Raw genomic sequence first — 16,413 nt, 5'->3', positions numbered from 1 at the left:
AGACTGACAATTTTAATATAGCTTTGTCTATGTTTACTTCCGCTTTTAATAACTGCTGTGTCAACGGCTGCGGTTTAAGACCTGCCTTTTTCGTTTCCGCATCTGCTTTTCTGTTGTTGTTACTGACACTATCTGTCCCTCTAATGTGGGCCTCACATTTACAAATAGCTAACTTTTCTGGCAAAAGTACAGCATCTAATAGATTCAAAATCAACTGAGCGTGTGTAATAGGTTTCCCAGAAGTGGTTACCATTCCTCTGTTTCTCCATTGGGCTGCAAATATGTGTACTGTGTTAAATGCATAGGCACTGTCTGTGTAAATAGTAATACGTTTTCCTGTCCCTAACTGACACGCACGGGTAAGTGCTACTATTTCTGCTTATTGTGCTGAATAGTTTCTCGGTAACGGCTCTGCTTCCAAGACCTGTGTGTCTGTAACTATAGCATATCCTGTCACATTAGTGCCATAATGGTTCGTTCTTGATGATCCATCTACAAACATAGTCAGTTCCCCATCAGGTAAAGCTAGATAAGTCAAATCGGGTCTTGGTATGACAACTTTCTCAGTTTCTGTTAAACAATCATGTGGGCTGCCATCTGTTGCAATAGGAACTAATGTTGAGGGGTTCAGAGTAGTACAACATCCTATTGTCAAATTAGGCATGTTCAAAATAATTATCATACGAGACAAATGTCTAGCTGGTGACATGTAAGCCATCTTATGTTCTAACAACAGTATGGATACGGCATGAGGAACTTTTAAAGTCAAATCATGATAGAGCACAACAGATGCCGAGTCCTCAACTGCCTGAGCTCCTGCCACCACAGACTGCAAACATAGTGGCATGGCTTGGGCTACTTCATCTAATCGGGAGGAATAGTAAGCAATAGGCCTATTTTTTCCCCGTGTCTCTGGGTCAGTACTGATGTCATGAACCCCTCCCTACAGTCTACTGTCTGGGTAAAGGGACGATCATATCTGGGAAACGCCAGTACTGAGCTAGATGTTAATAACTTTTTAATGTTTACAAACTGATTTTCAGCCTCATCTGTCCACTTGATCTAATCTTTTGCTGCCATAGCTTTACCATATATCATCTCACTAAGCTTCCCTGTATGTAATGCAAAATGGGGTATCCACGCACGGCAATAGTTAATCATTCCAAGAAAACTCATCATTTGTTTCTTATTGAGTGGTTTAGGTGCTTCTAGGATGGCTGTCTTTCTGCTAGAATTAAGTGTTCTCCCTTCTTGAGTGATAGTGTGCCCCAAATAGATAACTTCCTCCTGCCAGAGTTGCATCTTCCTCTTGCTGACTTTATGACCTTGTTCTGCTAAGAATACTAACAGTCTGCCTTACAGCCCTCCTGAGAAGGATTTGTAAAATATAATTTTCCTAAATCAAAATGTAGCTTCACCCGGGGCTCAAATTTCCCTACATTACTAATAATTACTTTTAATAAAATCTATAAGTTGACTTCAGGACTACTTACACTAAAATAACTCCTTTAACCTGTTATGGCTAGGGGGCAGTATTTTCACGGCTGGATAAAAAACGTACCCGATTTAATCTGATTATTAGTCCTGCCCAGAAACTGGAATATGCATATAATTATTAGCTTTGGAGAGAAAACACTCCAAAGTTTCTGAAACTGTTTGAATGGTGTCTGTGAGTATAACAGAACTCCTATGGCAGGCAAAAACCTGAGATGCTTCTGTTCAGGAAGTACCCTGTCTGAACATTTCTTGCCCTTCTTTATTATCTCTATCGTTTACAAAGGATCTCTGCTCTTACGTGACAATTCACACGTCTCCAATGAGGTCTCATAGCCCGGGAAAAACAGGAATGACGTAATTCAAAGCCCTGGCTGAAGCACAGGAAGGCAAAAGCTAAGTGGTCACTCAATGGTCTAAGCCTTAGGCGCGTGACACGCCCCGCCCCCGGCTTTCGGTTTTTTTCCTCAGTTTACAGACAGGCAGATTCCCGGTCGGAATATTATCGCTTCTCTACGAGATAAATTGCATAAATATTGGTTTTAAACAGCGGTTGACATGCTTCGAAGTACGGTAATGGAATATTTAGAAATTTTTTGTCATATTTTGCGTCATGCTCGTGGCCGAGATTTAGCGTTGGGATAGTGTCTAGAACGCACGAACAAAACGTCGCTGTTTGGATATAACGATGGATTATTTGGGACCAAACCTACATTTGTTATTGAAGTAGAAGTCCTGGCAGTGTATTCTGATGAAGAACAAGCAAGGTAAGAACATTTTTCTTATAGGAAATGTGATTTTGGTGAAGGCTAAACTTGCAGGGTGTCTAAATAGCTAGCCCTGTAACGCCGGGCTATGTACTTACATTATTGCAAAATGTGCTTCATCCGAAAAGCTATTTTAAAATCGGACATATCGAGTGCATAGAGGAGTTCTGTATCTATAATTCTTAAAATAATTGTTATGCTTTTTGTGAACGTTTATCGTGAGTAATTTAGTAAAATCACCGGAAGTGTTCGGTGGGAATGCTAGTTCTGAACGTCACATGCTAATGTAAAAAGCTGTTTTTTGATATAAATATGAACTTGATTGAACAAAACATGCATGTATTGTATAACACAATGTCCTAGGTGTGTCATCTGATGAAGATCATCAAAGGTTAGTGCTGCATTTAGATATGGTTTGGGTTTATGTGACATGATATGCTAGCTTGAAAAATCGCTGTGTGATTATTTCTGGCTGGGTACTCTGCTGACATAATCTAATGTTTTGCTTTCGCTGTAAAGCCTTTTTGAAATCGGACAGTTTGGTTAGATAAAGGAGAGTCTTGTCTTTAAATAGCTGTAAAATAGTCATATGTTTGAAAAGTGTAAGTTTTCGGATTTAGAGGAGTTTGAATTTCGCGCCGCGCCCATCATTGGATATTGGAGCAATCGTTCCGCTAGCGGAACGTGTAGATGTAAGAGGTTAATTAACCCCACATCAATGGGTCCTTGGGACCCTAACACGGAGGGTACCGCTTTTAACTCTTCTTCCTGTTCCTAAGTTAACAAGAAATCATCCTGACATTAACCTGTTAGGGATAGGGGGCAGTATTTACACGGCCGGATAAAAAAACGTACCCAATTTAATCTGGTTATTACTACTGCCCAGAACCTAGAATATGCATATAATTATTGGCTTTGGATAGAAAACACCCTAAAGTTTCTAAAACTGTTTGAATGGTGTCTGTGAGTATAACAGAACTCATATGGCAGGCAAAAACCTGAGAAGATTCTGTACAGGAAGTGGCCTGTCTGACCATTCCTTGAGCTTCTTGACTCTGTTTATTGAAAACTTAGGATCTCTGCTGTAACGTGACACTTCCTACGGCTCCCATAGGCTCTCAGAAGGCGGGAAAATGCTGAATGATGTAATTCCAACCACTGGCTGAAAAACATTAGCACCTTTGGTAAGTGCTCTATCAGAGGACAATGGGCTGAGGCACGTGCATGCGTCGACCCAATGTTTTTATTTTCTTTCGTCTCTGAACCTAATCACGCTTTCCCGGTCGGAATATTATCGCTCTTTTACGAGAAAAATGGCATAAAAATTGATTTTAAACAGCGGTTGACATGCTTCGAAGTACGGTAATGGAATATTTAGACATTTTTTGTTCCGAAATGCGTCGTGCTCGTCACCGTTCTTTACCATTCGGATAGTGTCTTGAACGCACGAACAAAACAGAGGATATTTGAACATAACTATGGATTATTATAAATATGAACTTGATTGAACAAAACATGCATGTATTGTATAACATAATGTCCTAGGGTTGTCATCTGATGAAGATCATCAAAGGTTAGTGCTGCATTTAGCTGTGGTTTGGGTTTATGTGACATTATATGCTAGCTTGAAAAATGGGTGTCTGATTATTTCTGGCTGGGTACTCTGCTGACATAATCTAATGTTTTGCTTTCGTTGTAAAGCCTTTTTGAAATCGGACAGTGTGGTTAGATTAACGAGAGTCTTGTCTTTAAAATGGTGTAAAATAGTAATATGTTTGAGAAATTGAAGTAATAGCATTTCTAAGGTATTTGAATTTCGCGCCAAGGGTTTACACTGGCTGTTGCGTAGGTGGGACGATTTCGTCCCACATACCCTAGAGAGGTTAACCTCTCTAGGGTAGGGGGCAGTATTTACACGGCCGGATAAAAAACGTACCCGATTTAATCTGGTTACTACTCCTACCCAGTAACTAGAATATGCATATAATTATTGGCTTTGGATAGAAAACACCCTAAAGTTTCTAAAACTGTTTGAATGGTGTCTGTGAGTATAACAGAACTCATATGGCAGGCAAAAACCTGAGAGATTCCTTTACAGGAAGTGCCCTCTCTGACCATTTCTTGGCCTTCTTTGCCATCTCTTTCCACAACAAAGGATCTCTGCGGTAACGTGACACTTCCTACGACTCCCATAGGCTCTCAGAGCCCGGGAAAAAGCTGAATGATATCGAGGCAGCCCCATGCTGAAACACATTATCGCCTTTGGCAAGTGGCCGATCAGGGGACAATGGGCTTAGGCGCGTGCACTAGTCGCCCCCGTCTTTATTTTCCTTCGTCTATTTACCTAAACGCAGATTCCCGGTCGGAATATTATCGCTTTTTTACGAGAAAAATTGTATAAAAATTGATTTTAATCAGCGGTTGACATTCTTCGAAGTACGGTAATGGAATATTTAGATTTTTTTTGTCACGAAATGCGCCATGCTCGTAACCCTTATTTACCATTCGCATAGTGTCTTGAACGCACGAACAAAACAGAGGATATTTGAACATAACTATGGATTATTTAGGACCAAACCAACATTTGTTATTGAAGTAGAAGTCCTGGGAGTGCATTCTGACGAAGAACACCAAAGGTAATCAAACTTTTCTAATAGTAAATCGTAGTATGGTGAAGGCTAAACTTGCTGGGTGTCTAAATAGCTAGCCCTGTGATGCCGGGCTATCTACTTAGAATATTGCAAAATGTGCTTTCACCAAAAAGCTATTTTAAAATCGGACATATCGAGTGCATAGAGGAGTTCTGTACCTATAATTCTTAAAATAATTGTTATGCTTTTTGTGAACGTTTATCGTGAGTAATTTAGTAAATTCACCGGGAGTTTGCGGGGGTATGCTAGTTCTGATTGTCACATGCTAATGTAAATAGCTGGTTTTTGATATAAATATGAACTTGATTGAACAAAACATGCATGTATTGTATAACATAATGTCCTAGGGTTGTCATCTGATGAAGATCATCAAATGTTAGTGCTGCATTTAGCTGTGGTTTGGGTTTATGTGACATTAAATGCTAGCTTGAAAAATGGGTGTCTGATTATTTCTGGCTGGGTACTCTGCTGACATAATCTAATGTTTTGCTTTCGTTGTAAAGCCTTTTTGAAATCGGATAGTGTGGTTAGATTAACGAGAGTCTTGTCTTTAAAATGGTGTAAAATAGTCATATGTTTGAGAAATTGAAGTAATAGGATTTCTAAGGTATTTGAATATCGCGCCACAGGATTAGACTGGCTGTTGCGTAGGTGGGACTATTTGGTCTCACCTACCCTAGAGAGGTTAATGACTCCACCAAGGCAACATACATAACGTTCCATATGTGTATTAAAACATTTTCAAACACAAATACATGTTCAGACACAACATCAAAAGAAATAAAAAAATAATAAACCCTAATGAGTCGTGCACAACCCGTGTTCAAATTAAGCACCTCACGTTGTGGTTACTCACGACTTGGTAGATATTCCCTCAGCGAAGTAAGGCAGTTCCATGCAGGTTTCCTCACAAAGTCCAAGGCAAGCACAGCTACCCATGCAGACAGTACTCCTTAGCCGTAACCGATATCCCCATGGCAACACGAACTCGTTAAGCTTCCCAAGCAATTATCTCCCGGTGTCATACGATGCTAGGCTAACCTCTAGGCTGGCTAATACCTCCACGACGAGACGGTAGCTTCAGTCTTTACTAAGTTTTAACTAAATTATAACAACTCTTTTATTAAATAAAATAAAATGTCTTAGTAGCTATGGGTTTTGTTGTAGTTCTGTCGTCTTCTTTTATAATTTTTCTTCACCAACCGTCCTGAGGTAAAACGTCCATCCTTTCATCAACGTCTTTTTCCCTCTCTTTTTTCCCAGGCTTAACCAGGTCAACTCCCATTGGCCACAACTTAACAAGCGACCTTATTGGTCAAAACTTAAACTTCAAAGTAAAACAAACTATTCACTTATACATTAAATAAATATTTCTTCAAAAAGCATAATGCATTAAGCACCAGCTGTCAGAGCAGCTCACAGATTACTGCACCTGTACATAGCCCATCTATAATTAAGCCCAACTTGTTCTTCCCCTACTGTATTTATTTATTTAGCTCCTTTGCACCCCATTATTTCTACTTTGCACTTTCTTCCACTGCATATCTACCATTCCAGTGTTTTACTTGCTATATTGTATTTACTTTGCCACCATGGCCTTTTTTTGCCTTTACCTCCCTTATTTCACTTAATTTGCTCACATTGTATATAGACTTATTTTTCTTCTGTATTATTGACTGTATGTTTGTGTAATACCCTTGTTTGAACCAAGTATTGAGTTTATTTGTTATAATTAATTGGTATTATATTTAAAAGATGATTGAATTGCTTCTAAACTGTAATGTTGTTAAAGCTAGTGAGGGAAATAAGTGTTTCCAGTTTTAGAGATTTTTGTAGTTCGTTCCAGTCATTGGCAGCAGAGAACTGGAAGAAGAGGCGGCCGAAGGAGGAATTGGCTTTGGGAGTGACCAGGGAGATATACCTGCTGGAGCGCGTGCTACAGGTGGGTGTGTCTATGGTGACCAGCGAGCTGAGATAAGGGGGGACTTTACCTAGCAGGGTCTTGTAGATGACCTGGAGCCAGTGGATTTAGCGACGAGTATGAAGCGAGGGCCAGACAACGAGAGCGTACAGGTCGCAGTGGTGGGTAGTACTATATGGGGCTTTGGTGACAAAACGGATGGCGCTGTGATAGACTGCATCCAATTTATTGAGTAGGGTATTGGAGGCTGTTTTGTAAATGACATCGCCGAAGTCGAGGATCGGTAGGATGTTCAGTTTTATAAGGGTATGTTTGGCAGCATGAGTGAATGATGCTATGTTGCGAAATAGGAAGCCAATTCTAGATTTAACTTTGGATTGGAGATGTTTATAGTGAGTCTGGAAGGAGAGTTTACAGTCTAACCAGACACCTAGGTATTTGTAGTTGTCCACATATTCTAAGTCAGAACCATCCAGAGTAGTGATGCTGGAGAGGCGGGCAGGTGCAGGCAGCGATCGGTTGAAGAGCATTTAGTTTTACTTGTATTTAAGAGCAGTTGGAGGCCACGGAAGGAGAGCTGTATGGCATTGAAGCTCGTCTGGAGGTTAGTTAATACAGTGTCCAAAGAAGGGCCAGAAGTATACAGAATAACACCAATAACAAAGGGGGTCTGATCTTTGTGCCTCTGTAACTTTCTCATTTATCATTATTCACGATTCATTCATGATTATTCATAATCATGGTAGCATCCACATGAATGTAGAAGTGTTCAGAAACATCTTCTATTCTTACTGATAATACAAGTGAAGTGACTCCAAAATGACAGGACATTATTCACCATTCAGTTTCTATTAGGAAAAACATCATCCAAAACACAACCAAGACAAACTGAAAAATTAATTCAACAAGTTAGTAGAGTCACAAGCTTGATGTAATCACTGCAGGCATAGAATATGGTACAACTACTAAACTTATGACTACTTTAATACAATATAAGTAAATTTGTCCAAATAATTAAGACTTCTTCAAATGGGAGATCTACGTACAGAAAGTGCTTTAATTTCTAAATGGTAAAACAGATATGTATGAAAATACCCTCAAATAAAAGGTGACATACTGTAAGGTCACCTAATATGAAACATCTCAAATCCAAAATGCTGGAGCATAGCACCAAATGTAAAACTGTAAGCTTCACTGTCCAAACACATATGGTGTGGACTATGTGTGCCTGGTAAACACATGTGGATCTGGTGAACAGTTGTCACTTGTTGACCAACTACAGGAATACTGACCTCAGAGTCTCCAGTTTACAGTGGGGATTCCCCAGTCCAGCAGAGAGCAGCTCCACTCCTGAATCCTTCAGGTCATTGTTACTCAGGTCCAGCTCTCTCAGGTGTGAGGGGTTTGACCTCAAAGCTGAGACCAGAGAAGCACAGCCTTCCTCTGTGACTCCACAGCCTGACAGCCTGCATAGAGTCAAATCATATTAAAATCACACTGCTATGGTTTGGTGGTGAAAATAGTGGCAGTATAATTTTTCAACATATTCAGATATCAGTGTCCTGAAACCTTCCATATCTTTTCATAAAATAATGTATCATCATTAAAAATGACAAATGATCAAAGTATTGCCTGCAGATAGAAACATGTTTAAAACAAATATTTGAGTAGACTGACCAGACCAGTTTAAAAAGCAGTATCAGTCAAAAGACAGACAGTGAGGTATCAGATTTAGATTGTATTGAGTATACAGTCCACACCATATCTATTTTGACAGTGAAGATAACATTTTAAATGTGGCTCTATACTCCAACATTTTGGATTTTAGATCAAATGTTTCATATGAGGTGACAGTATATAATGTCACCTTTTATTTGAGGGTATTTTAATACATACAGTTGAAGTCAGAAGTTTACATACTGTACACCTTAGCCAAATACATTTAAACTCAATTTTTACAATTCCTTACATTTAATCCTCGTAAAAATCCCCTGTTTTAGGTCAGTTAGGATCACCACTTTATTTTAAGAATGTGAAATGTCAGAATAATAGTAGAGAGAATGATTAATTTCAGCTTTTATTTCTTTCATCACATTCCCAGTGGGTCAGAAGTTTACATACACTCAATTAGTATTTGGTAGCATTGCCTTTAAATGGTTTAACTTGGGTTAAATGTTTCGGGTAGCCTTCCACAAGCTTCCCACAATAAGTTGGGTGAATTTTGGCCCATTCCTCCTGACAGAGCTGGTGTAACTGAGTCAGGTTTGTAGGCCTCCTTGCTCGCACACGCTTTTTCAATTCTGCCCACAAATGTTCTATAGGATTGAGGTCAGGGCTTTGTGATGGCCACTCCAATACCTTGACATTGTTGTCTTTAAGCCATTTTGCCACAACTTTGGAAGTATCGTTGGGGTCATTGTCCATTTGGAAGACCCATTTGTGACCAAGCTTTAACTTCCTGACTGATGTCTTGAGATGTTGCATCAATATATCCACATAATTTTCCTCCCTCATGATGCCATCTATTTTGTGAAGTGCACCAGTCCCTCCTGCAGCAAAACACCCCCACAACATGATGCTGCCACCCCCGGGCTTCACGGTTGGGATGGTGTTCTTTGGCTTGCAAGCCTCCCCCTTTTTCCTCCAAACATAACAATGGTCATTATGGCCAAACAGATCTTGTATTGTTTCATCTGACCAGAGGACATTTCTCCAAAAAGTACGATCTTTGTCCCCATGTGCAGTTGCAAACCGTAGTCTGGCTTTTTTTATGGTGGTTTTGGAGCAGTGGCTTCTTCCTTGCTGAGCAACCTTTCAGATTATGTCGATATAGGACTCGTTTTACTGTGGATATAGATACTTTTGTACCTGTTTCCTCCAACATCTTCACAAGGTCCGTTGCTGTTGTTCTGGGATTGATTTGCACCAAAGTAAGTTAATCTCTAGGAGACAGAACGCGTCTCCTTCCTGAGCGGAATGGCGGCTGTGTGGTCCCATGGTGTTTAGACTTGCGTACTATTGTTTGAACAGATGAACGTGTTACCTTCAGGCGTTTGGAAATTGTTCCCAAGGATGAACCATACTTGTGGAGGTCTACATTTTTTTTCCTGAGATCTTGGCTGATTTCTTTTCATTTTCCCATGATGTCAAGCAAAGAGGCACTGAGTTTGAAGGTAGGCCTTGAAATACATCCAAATGATGTCAATTAGCCTACCAGATGCTTCTAAAGCCATAACATAATTTTCTGGAATTTTCCATGCTGTTTAAAGGCACAGTCAACTTAGTGTATGTAAACTTCTGACCCACTGGAATTGTGATACAGTGAATTATAAGTGAAATAATCTGTCTGTAAACAATTGTTTCAAAAATTACTTGTGTCATGCACAAAGTAGATGCCCTAACCGACTTGCCAAAACTATAGTTTGTTAACAAGAAATTTGTGGAGTGGTTCAAAAACACGTTTTAACGACTCCAACCTAAGTATATGTACACTTCTGACTTCAACTGTATGTGATTCACAATTAAAAATGAAATTCTGATGATGCCATGATAAAGAAAAATCATGAATGAATCATGAATTAGAATGAGTGAGAAAGTTACAGAGGCCACAACAAAACATGCTAACCTCTCACCATTACCAATAACAGAGGATACAACAAAACATGCTAACCTCTCACCATTACCAATAACAGAGGCTACAACAAAACATGCTAACCCCTCACCATTACCAATAACAGAGGGGGTATGATCATTGTGCCGCTGTAACTTTCTCATTCATCATCATTCTCGATTCATTCTTATTCTTACTGACAATACAAGTGAAGTGACTCCAAAATGACAGGACATTATTCACCAATCAGTTTCTATTAGGAAAAACATAATCCAAAATACAATCAAAACAAACTGCAAATGAATTCAACAAGTTTGTAGAATCACAAGCTTGATGTAACCACTGCAGGCATGGAACATGGGACCAAATACTAAACTTATGACTACTTTAATACAATATAAGTGAATTAGTCCAAATAATTAAGACTTCTTCAAATGGTAGAACTACAGTGCCTTGCAAAAGTATTCATCCCCCTTGGCGTTTTTACCATTTTGTTGCATTACAACATGTAATTTAAATTGATTTTATTTGGATTTCATGTAATGGACAAACACAAAATAGTCCAAATTGGTCAAGAGAAATAAAAAAAAATGACTTGTTTAATTAAAAAATAAAGTTAAAAACAGAAAAGTGGTGCGTGCATATGTATTCACCCCCTTTGCTATGAAGCCCATAAATAATATCTGGTGCAACCAATTACCTTCAGAAGTAACATCATTAGTTAAATAAACTCCACATGTGTTCCATCTAAGTGTCACATGATCTGTCATATGATCTCAGTATATATACACCTGTTCTGAAAGGCCCCAGAGTCTACAACACCACTAAGCAAGGGGCACCATGAAGACCAAGGAGCTCTCCAAACAGGTCAGGGACAGAGTTGTGGAGAAGTACAGATCAGGGTTGGGCTATAAAAAAATATCTGAAAATGTTTACTTCTCTAGGGCCAGTGGGAAGATTTCGTCCCACCTACGTAACAGCCAGTGGAATCCCGTGGCGCGTTATTCAAATACCTTAGAAATGCTATTACTTCAATTTCTCAAACATATGACTATTTTACACCATTTTAAAGACAAGACTCTCGTTAATCTAACCACACTGTCCGATTTCAAAAAGGCTTTACAATGAAAGCAAAACATTAGATTATGTCAGCAGAGTACCCAGCCAGAAATAATCAGACACCCATTTTTCAAGCTAGCATATAATGTCACATAAACCCAAACCACAGCTAAATGCAGCACTAACCTTTGATGATCTTCATCAGATGACAATCTTAGGACATTATGTTATACAATACATGCATTTTTTGTTCAATCAAGTTCATATTTATATCAAAAACCAGCTTTTTACATTAGCATGTGACGTTCAGAACTAGCATACCCCTCGCAAACTTCCGGTGAATTTACTAAATTACTCACGATAAACGTTCACAAAAAACATAACAACTATTTTAAGAATTATAGATACAGAACTCCTCTATGCACTCGCTATGTCCGATTTTAAAATAGCTTTTCGGTGAAAGCACATTTTGCAATATTCTAAGTAGATAGCCCGGCATCACAGGGCTACCTATTTACACACCCACCAAGTTTAGCACTCACCAAAGTCAGATTTACTATAAGAAAAATGTTATTACCTTTGCTGTTCTTCATCAGAATGCACTCCCAGGACTTCTACTTCAATAACAAATGTTGGTTTGGTTCAAAATAATCCATAGTTATATCCAAATAGCGACGTTTTGTTCGTGCGTTCAAGACACTATCCGAAGGGTAAAGAAGGTTCACGCGCCCGACGCATTTCGTGACAAAAAAATTCTAAATATTCCATTACCGTACTTCGAAGCATGTCAACCGCTGTTTAAAATCAATTTTTATGCCATTTTTCTCGTAAAAAAGCAATAATATTCCGACCGGGAAACCAAGTTTAGTTTCAAAGACGAGAAAATAAAAACATGGGGTCGCGCTCGTGCACGCGCCCCAGTCTCAGTGTCCTCTGACCGACCACTATCCAAATGCGCTAATGTGTTTCTGCCAGGGGCTCAAAAGACATAATTCAGCCTTTTCCCGGGTTCTGAGAGCCTATGGGAGCCGTAGGAAGTGTCACGTTACAGCAAAGATCCTCAGTATTCAATAAAGAGATTGAAGTAGCCCAAGAAATTGTCAGACAGGCCACTTCCTGTAAGGAATCTTCTCAGGTTTTTGTCTGCCATATGAGTTCTGTTATACTCACAGACACCATTCAAACAGTTTTAGAAACTTTAGGGTGTTTTCTATCCAAAGCCAATAATTATATGCATATTCTAGTTTCTGGGCAGTAGTAATAACCAGATGAAATCGGGTACGTTTTTTATCCGGCCGTGTAAATACTGCCCCCTAGCCCTAACAGGTTAACATCCCACGGAGCACCGTTAAATCCGTTATTAAAAAATTGAAAGAATATGGCACCAAAACAAACCTGCCAAGAGAGGGCCGCCCACAAAAACTCACAGACCAGGCAAGGAGGGCATTATTCAGAGAGGCAACAAAGAGACCAAAGATAATCCTGAAGGAGCTGCAAAGCTCCACAGCGGAGATTGGAGTTTCTGTCCATAGGACCACTTTAAGCCGTACACTCCACAGAGCTGGGCTTTACGGAAGAGTGGCCCGAAAAAAGCCGTTGCTTGAAGAAAAAAAGTAAGCAAACACGTTTGGTGTTCACCAAAAGGCATGTGGCAGACTCCCCAAACATATGGAAGAAGGTACTCTGGTTAGATGAGACTCAAATTTAGCTTTTTGGCCATCAAGGAAAACGCTATGTCTGGTGCAAACCCAACACCTCTCATCACCCCGAGAAACTCATCCCCACAGTGAAGCATGGTGGTGGCAGCATCATGCTGTGGGTTTGTTTTTCATCGGCAGGGACTGGGAAACTGGTCAGAATTGAAGGAATGATGGATGGTGCTAAATACAGGGAAATCCTTGAGGGAAACCTGTTTCAGTCTTCCAGAGATTTGAGACTGCTAAAGCAACACTCGAGTGGTTTAAGGGGGAAAAAGTAACTGTTTTGTAATGGCCTAGTCAAAGCCCAGACCTCAATCCAATTGAGAATCTGTGGTATGACATATAGATTGCTGTACACCAGCGGAACCCATCCAACTTGAAGGATCTGGAGTAGTTTTGCCTTGAAAAATGGGCAAAAATCCCAGTGGCTAGATGTGCCAAGCTTATAGAGACATTCCCCAAGAGACTAGCAGCTGTAATAGCTGCAAAAGGTGGCTATACAAAGTATTGTCTTTGGTGGAGTGAATAGTTAAGCACGGTCAAGTTCTCTTTTTTTTCTTATTTCTTGTTTGTTTCACAATTAAAATATTTTGCATCTTCAAAGTGGTAGGCATGTTTTGTAAATCAAATGATACAAACCCCCAAAAATCCATTTTAATTCCAGGGGTGAATACTTTTGCAAGCCACTGTACAGACATAAAATGGGAGAACTAGATACATAAAATGCTTTCATTTCTAAACGGTAAAACAGATACAAATACCCTCAAATAAAAGGTGACATTCTGTACTGTCAACTAATATGAAACATTTGATCTCAAATCCAAAATGCTGGAGCATAGCACCACATTTAAAACTGTAAGCTTCACTGTCCAAACACATATGGTGTGGACTGTGTGCCTGGTAAACACATGTGGATCTGGTGAACAGTTATCACTTGTTGACTAACTACAGGAATACTGACCTCAGAGTCTCCAGTTTACTGTGGGGATTCCCCAGTCCAGCAGAGAGCAGCTTCACTCCTGAATCCTTCAGGTCATTGTTACTCAGATCCAGCTCTCTCAGGTGTGAGGGGTTTGACCTCAGAGCTGAGACCAGAGAAGCACAGCCTTTCTCTGTGACTCCACAGCCTGACAGCCTGCAAAGAGATCATCATGACTTCACAAACACACTGTTTATTTAACACCAGTAGTGTAGAAGGACAACGGTAGATGAATTTGGTTCATATTCCCAAACAACATATAGATTCATCTTCCATCTCCTAGAATTGTATGGTCATAATGTTATACTAGATTGAATATCTGATTCAATATGTTATTCAATATAATATTATATACATATTATAATACATATTTTTCTCTAAACTGAATATTTCTTCCTGATGATTACTTCTTATATGTCATTTTATTTACTCACAGAACAGCTCTGGAGGCTTTGACCACTGGCAGCAGCCTCAGAAGAGTTTCCTCTGATCTGGAGTATTTCTTCAGGTCAAACACATCCAGCTCCTTTTCTGAAGTCAGCAACACAAAGACCAGAGCTGACCACTGTGCAGGTGACAGGTTGGGTTTTGAGAGACTTCCTGATCTCAGGAAGAGTTGGATCTCATTCACTAGAGAATGGTCATTCACTTCATTCAGACAGTGGAACAGATTGATGCTCCTCTCTGGAGAGGGATTCTCCCTGATCTTCTCCTTGATGTACTTGACTGTTTCTTCATTGCTCTGTGAGCTGCTTCTTGTCTTTGTCAGTAGACCACGTAAGTGCTTCTGATTGGACTCCAGTGAGAGGCCCAGAAGGAAGCGGAGGAACAGGTCCAGGTTTCCTGTCTCACTTTGTAAGGCTTTATCCACAGCACTCTTGTAGAAAGTAACTTCAGACTTGTCTTTTGTTTTCAGTTTGTCCATTAGATTCTCATTGTTGTTGATGAATGAGAGGAACACATATACAGCAGCCAGAAACTCCTGAATGCTCAGATGCACGAAGCAGTACACCTTGTCTTGGTACAGAACACATTCCTCTTTAAAGAGCTGTGTGCACAATCCTGAGTACACTGAGGCTTCATTGACATCAATGCCAGCCTCTTTCAGGTCTTCTTCATAGAAAATCAGATTGCCCTTCACAAGCTGTTGAAAAGCCAGTTTTCCCAGTGACAGAATGCTCTTTTTATTCCAGTGTGGACCTGTCTCTTCTTCCCCAAGATACTTTTCATTCTTCTGTTTGGTATGAAACACCACAAGGTGTGTGTACATCTCAGTCAGAGTCTTGGGCATCTCTTCTCTCTTATGTTTCAGCATGTGTTCGAGGACTGTTGCAGAAATCCAACAGAAGACTGGAATGTGGCACATGATGTGGAGGCTCCTTGATGTCTTTATGTGTGAGATGATTCTGCTGGCCAGCTCCTCATCACTGAATCTCTTTCTGAAGTACTCCTCCTTCTGTGGGTCATTGAACCCTCGTACCTCTGTCACCTGGTCAACACACCCTGAAGGGATCTTATTGGCTGCTGCAGGTCGGGTAGTTATCCAGATGAGAGCAGAGGGAAGCAGATTTCCCTTCATAAGATTTGTCAGCAGAACATCCACTGAGGTTGACTCTGTGACGTCACAACAGATCTTGTTCTTCTGGAAGTCTAGGGGCAGTCGGCACTCATCCAGACCATCAAAGATGAACACAACTTTGTACTTGTCGTAGTTGGAGATTCTTGATTGTTTGGTTTCCATTGAGAAGTGATTGACAAGTTCAATCAAAGTGTGTTTGTCCCCTTTCATCAAATTCAGCTCCCGAAAAGGGAATGAAAACACAAATTGAACATCCTGATTGGCTTTTCCTTCAGCCCAGTCCAGAATGAACTTCTGCACAGAGACTGTTTTTCCAATGCCAGCGACTCCCTTTGTCAGCACAGTTCTGATAAGTTTGTCTTGTCCAGTTAAGGGTTTGAAGATGTCGTTACATTTGACTGCAGTCTCTGGTCTTGCTTGTTTCCTGGTTGTTGTCTCAATCTGTCTCAGCTCATGTTCATTATTGACCTCTCCTGTTCCACCCTCTGTGATGTAGAGCTCTGTGTAGATCTGATTGAGAAGTGTTGGGTTTCCTTGTTTAGCGATCCCCTCAAATACACATTGAAACTTCTTCTTTAGATTAGATTTGAGTTCACGTTGGCAAATCACAGCAAGCTCATCTGAATGAAGAAATAGCACAGAGGATATTAATA

The 16,413-nt window shown here is 40.0% G+C and overlaps 1 protein-coding gene across 1 annotated transcript in view; it reads right to left on the bottom strand.

Moving 5' to 3' along the window:
- Nucleotides 1-15,589, bottom strand: part of LOC115186351 (NACHT, LRR and PYD domains-containing protein 12-like) — a gene marked incomplete at both ends in the record, with an annotated part of 347,545 nt that extends 331,956 nt beyond the window's left edge. Inside the window, 3 exons of the mRNA XM_029746016.1 lie at nucleotides 8,126-8,299; nucleotides 14,164-14,337; nucleotides 14,616-15,589. Coding sequence (XP_029601876.1) covers nucleotides 8,126-8,299; nucleotides 14,164-14,337; nucleotides 14,616-15,589 — 1,322 coding nt within the window. The remainder of the gene's footprint in view (nucleotides 1-8,125; nucleotides 8,300-14,163; nucleotides 14,338-14,615) is intronic.
- Between the last annotated feature and the right edge of the window lie 824 nt (nucleotides 15,590-16,413).

This window comes from Salmo trutta, unplaced genomic scaffold, assembly GCF_901001165.1.
Source record: "Salmo trutta unplaced genomic scaffold, fSalTru1.1, whole genome shotgun sequence".
NCBI classification, from domain to species: Eukaryota; Metazoa; Chordata; class Actinopteri; order Salmoniformes; family Salmonidae; genus Salmo; species Salmo trutta.
This window is presented reverse-complemented; position numbering and strand designations above follow the sequence as displayed.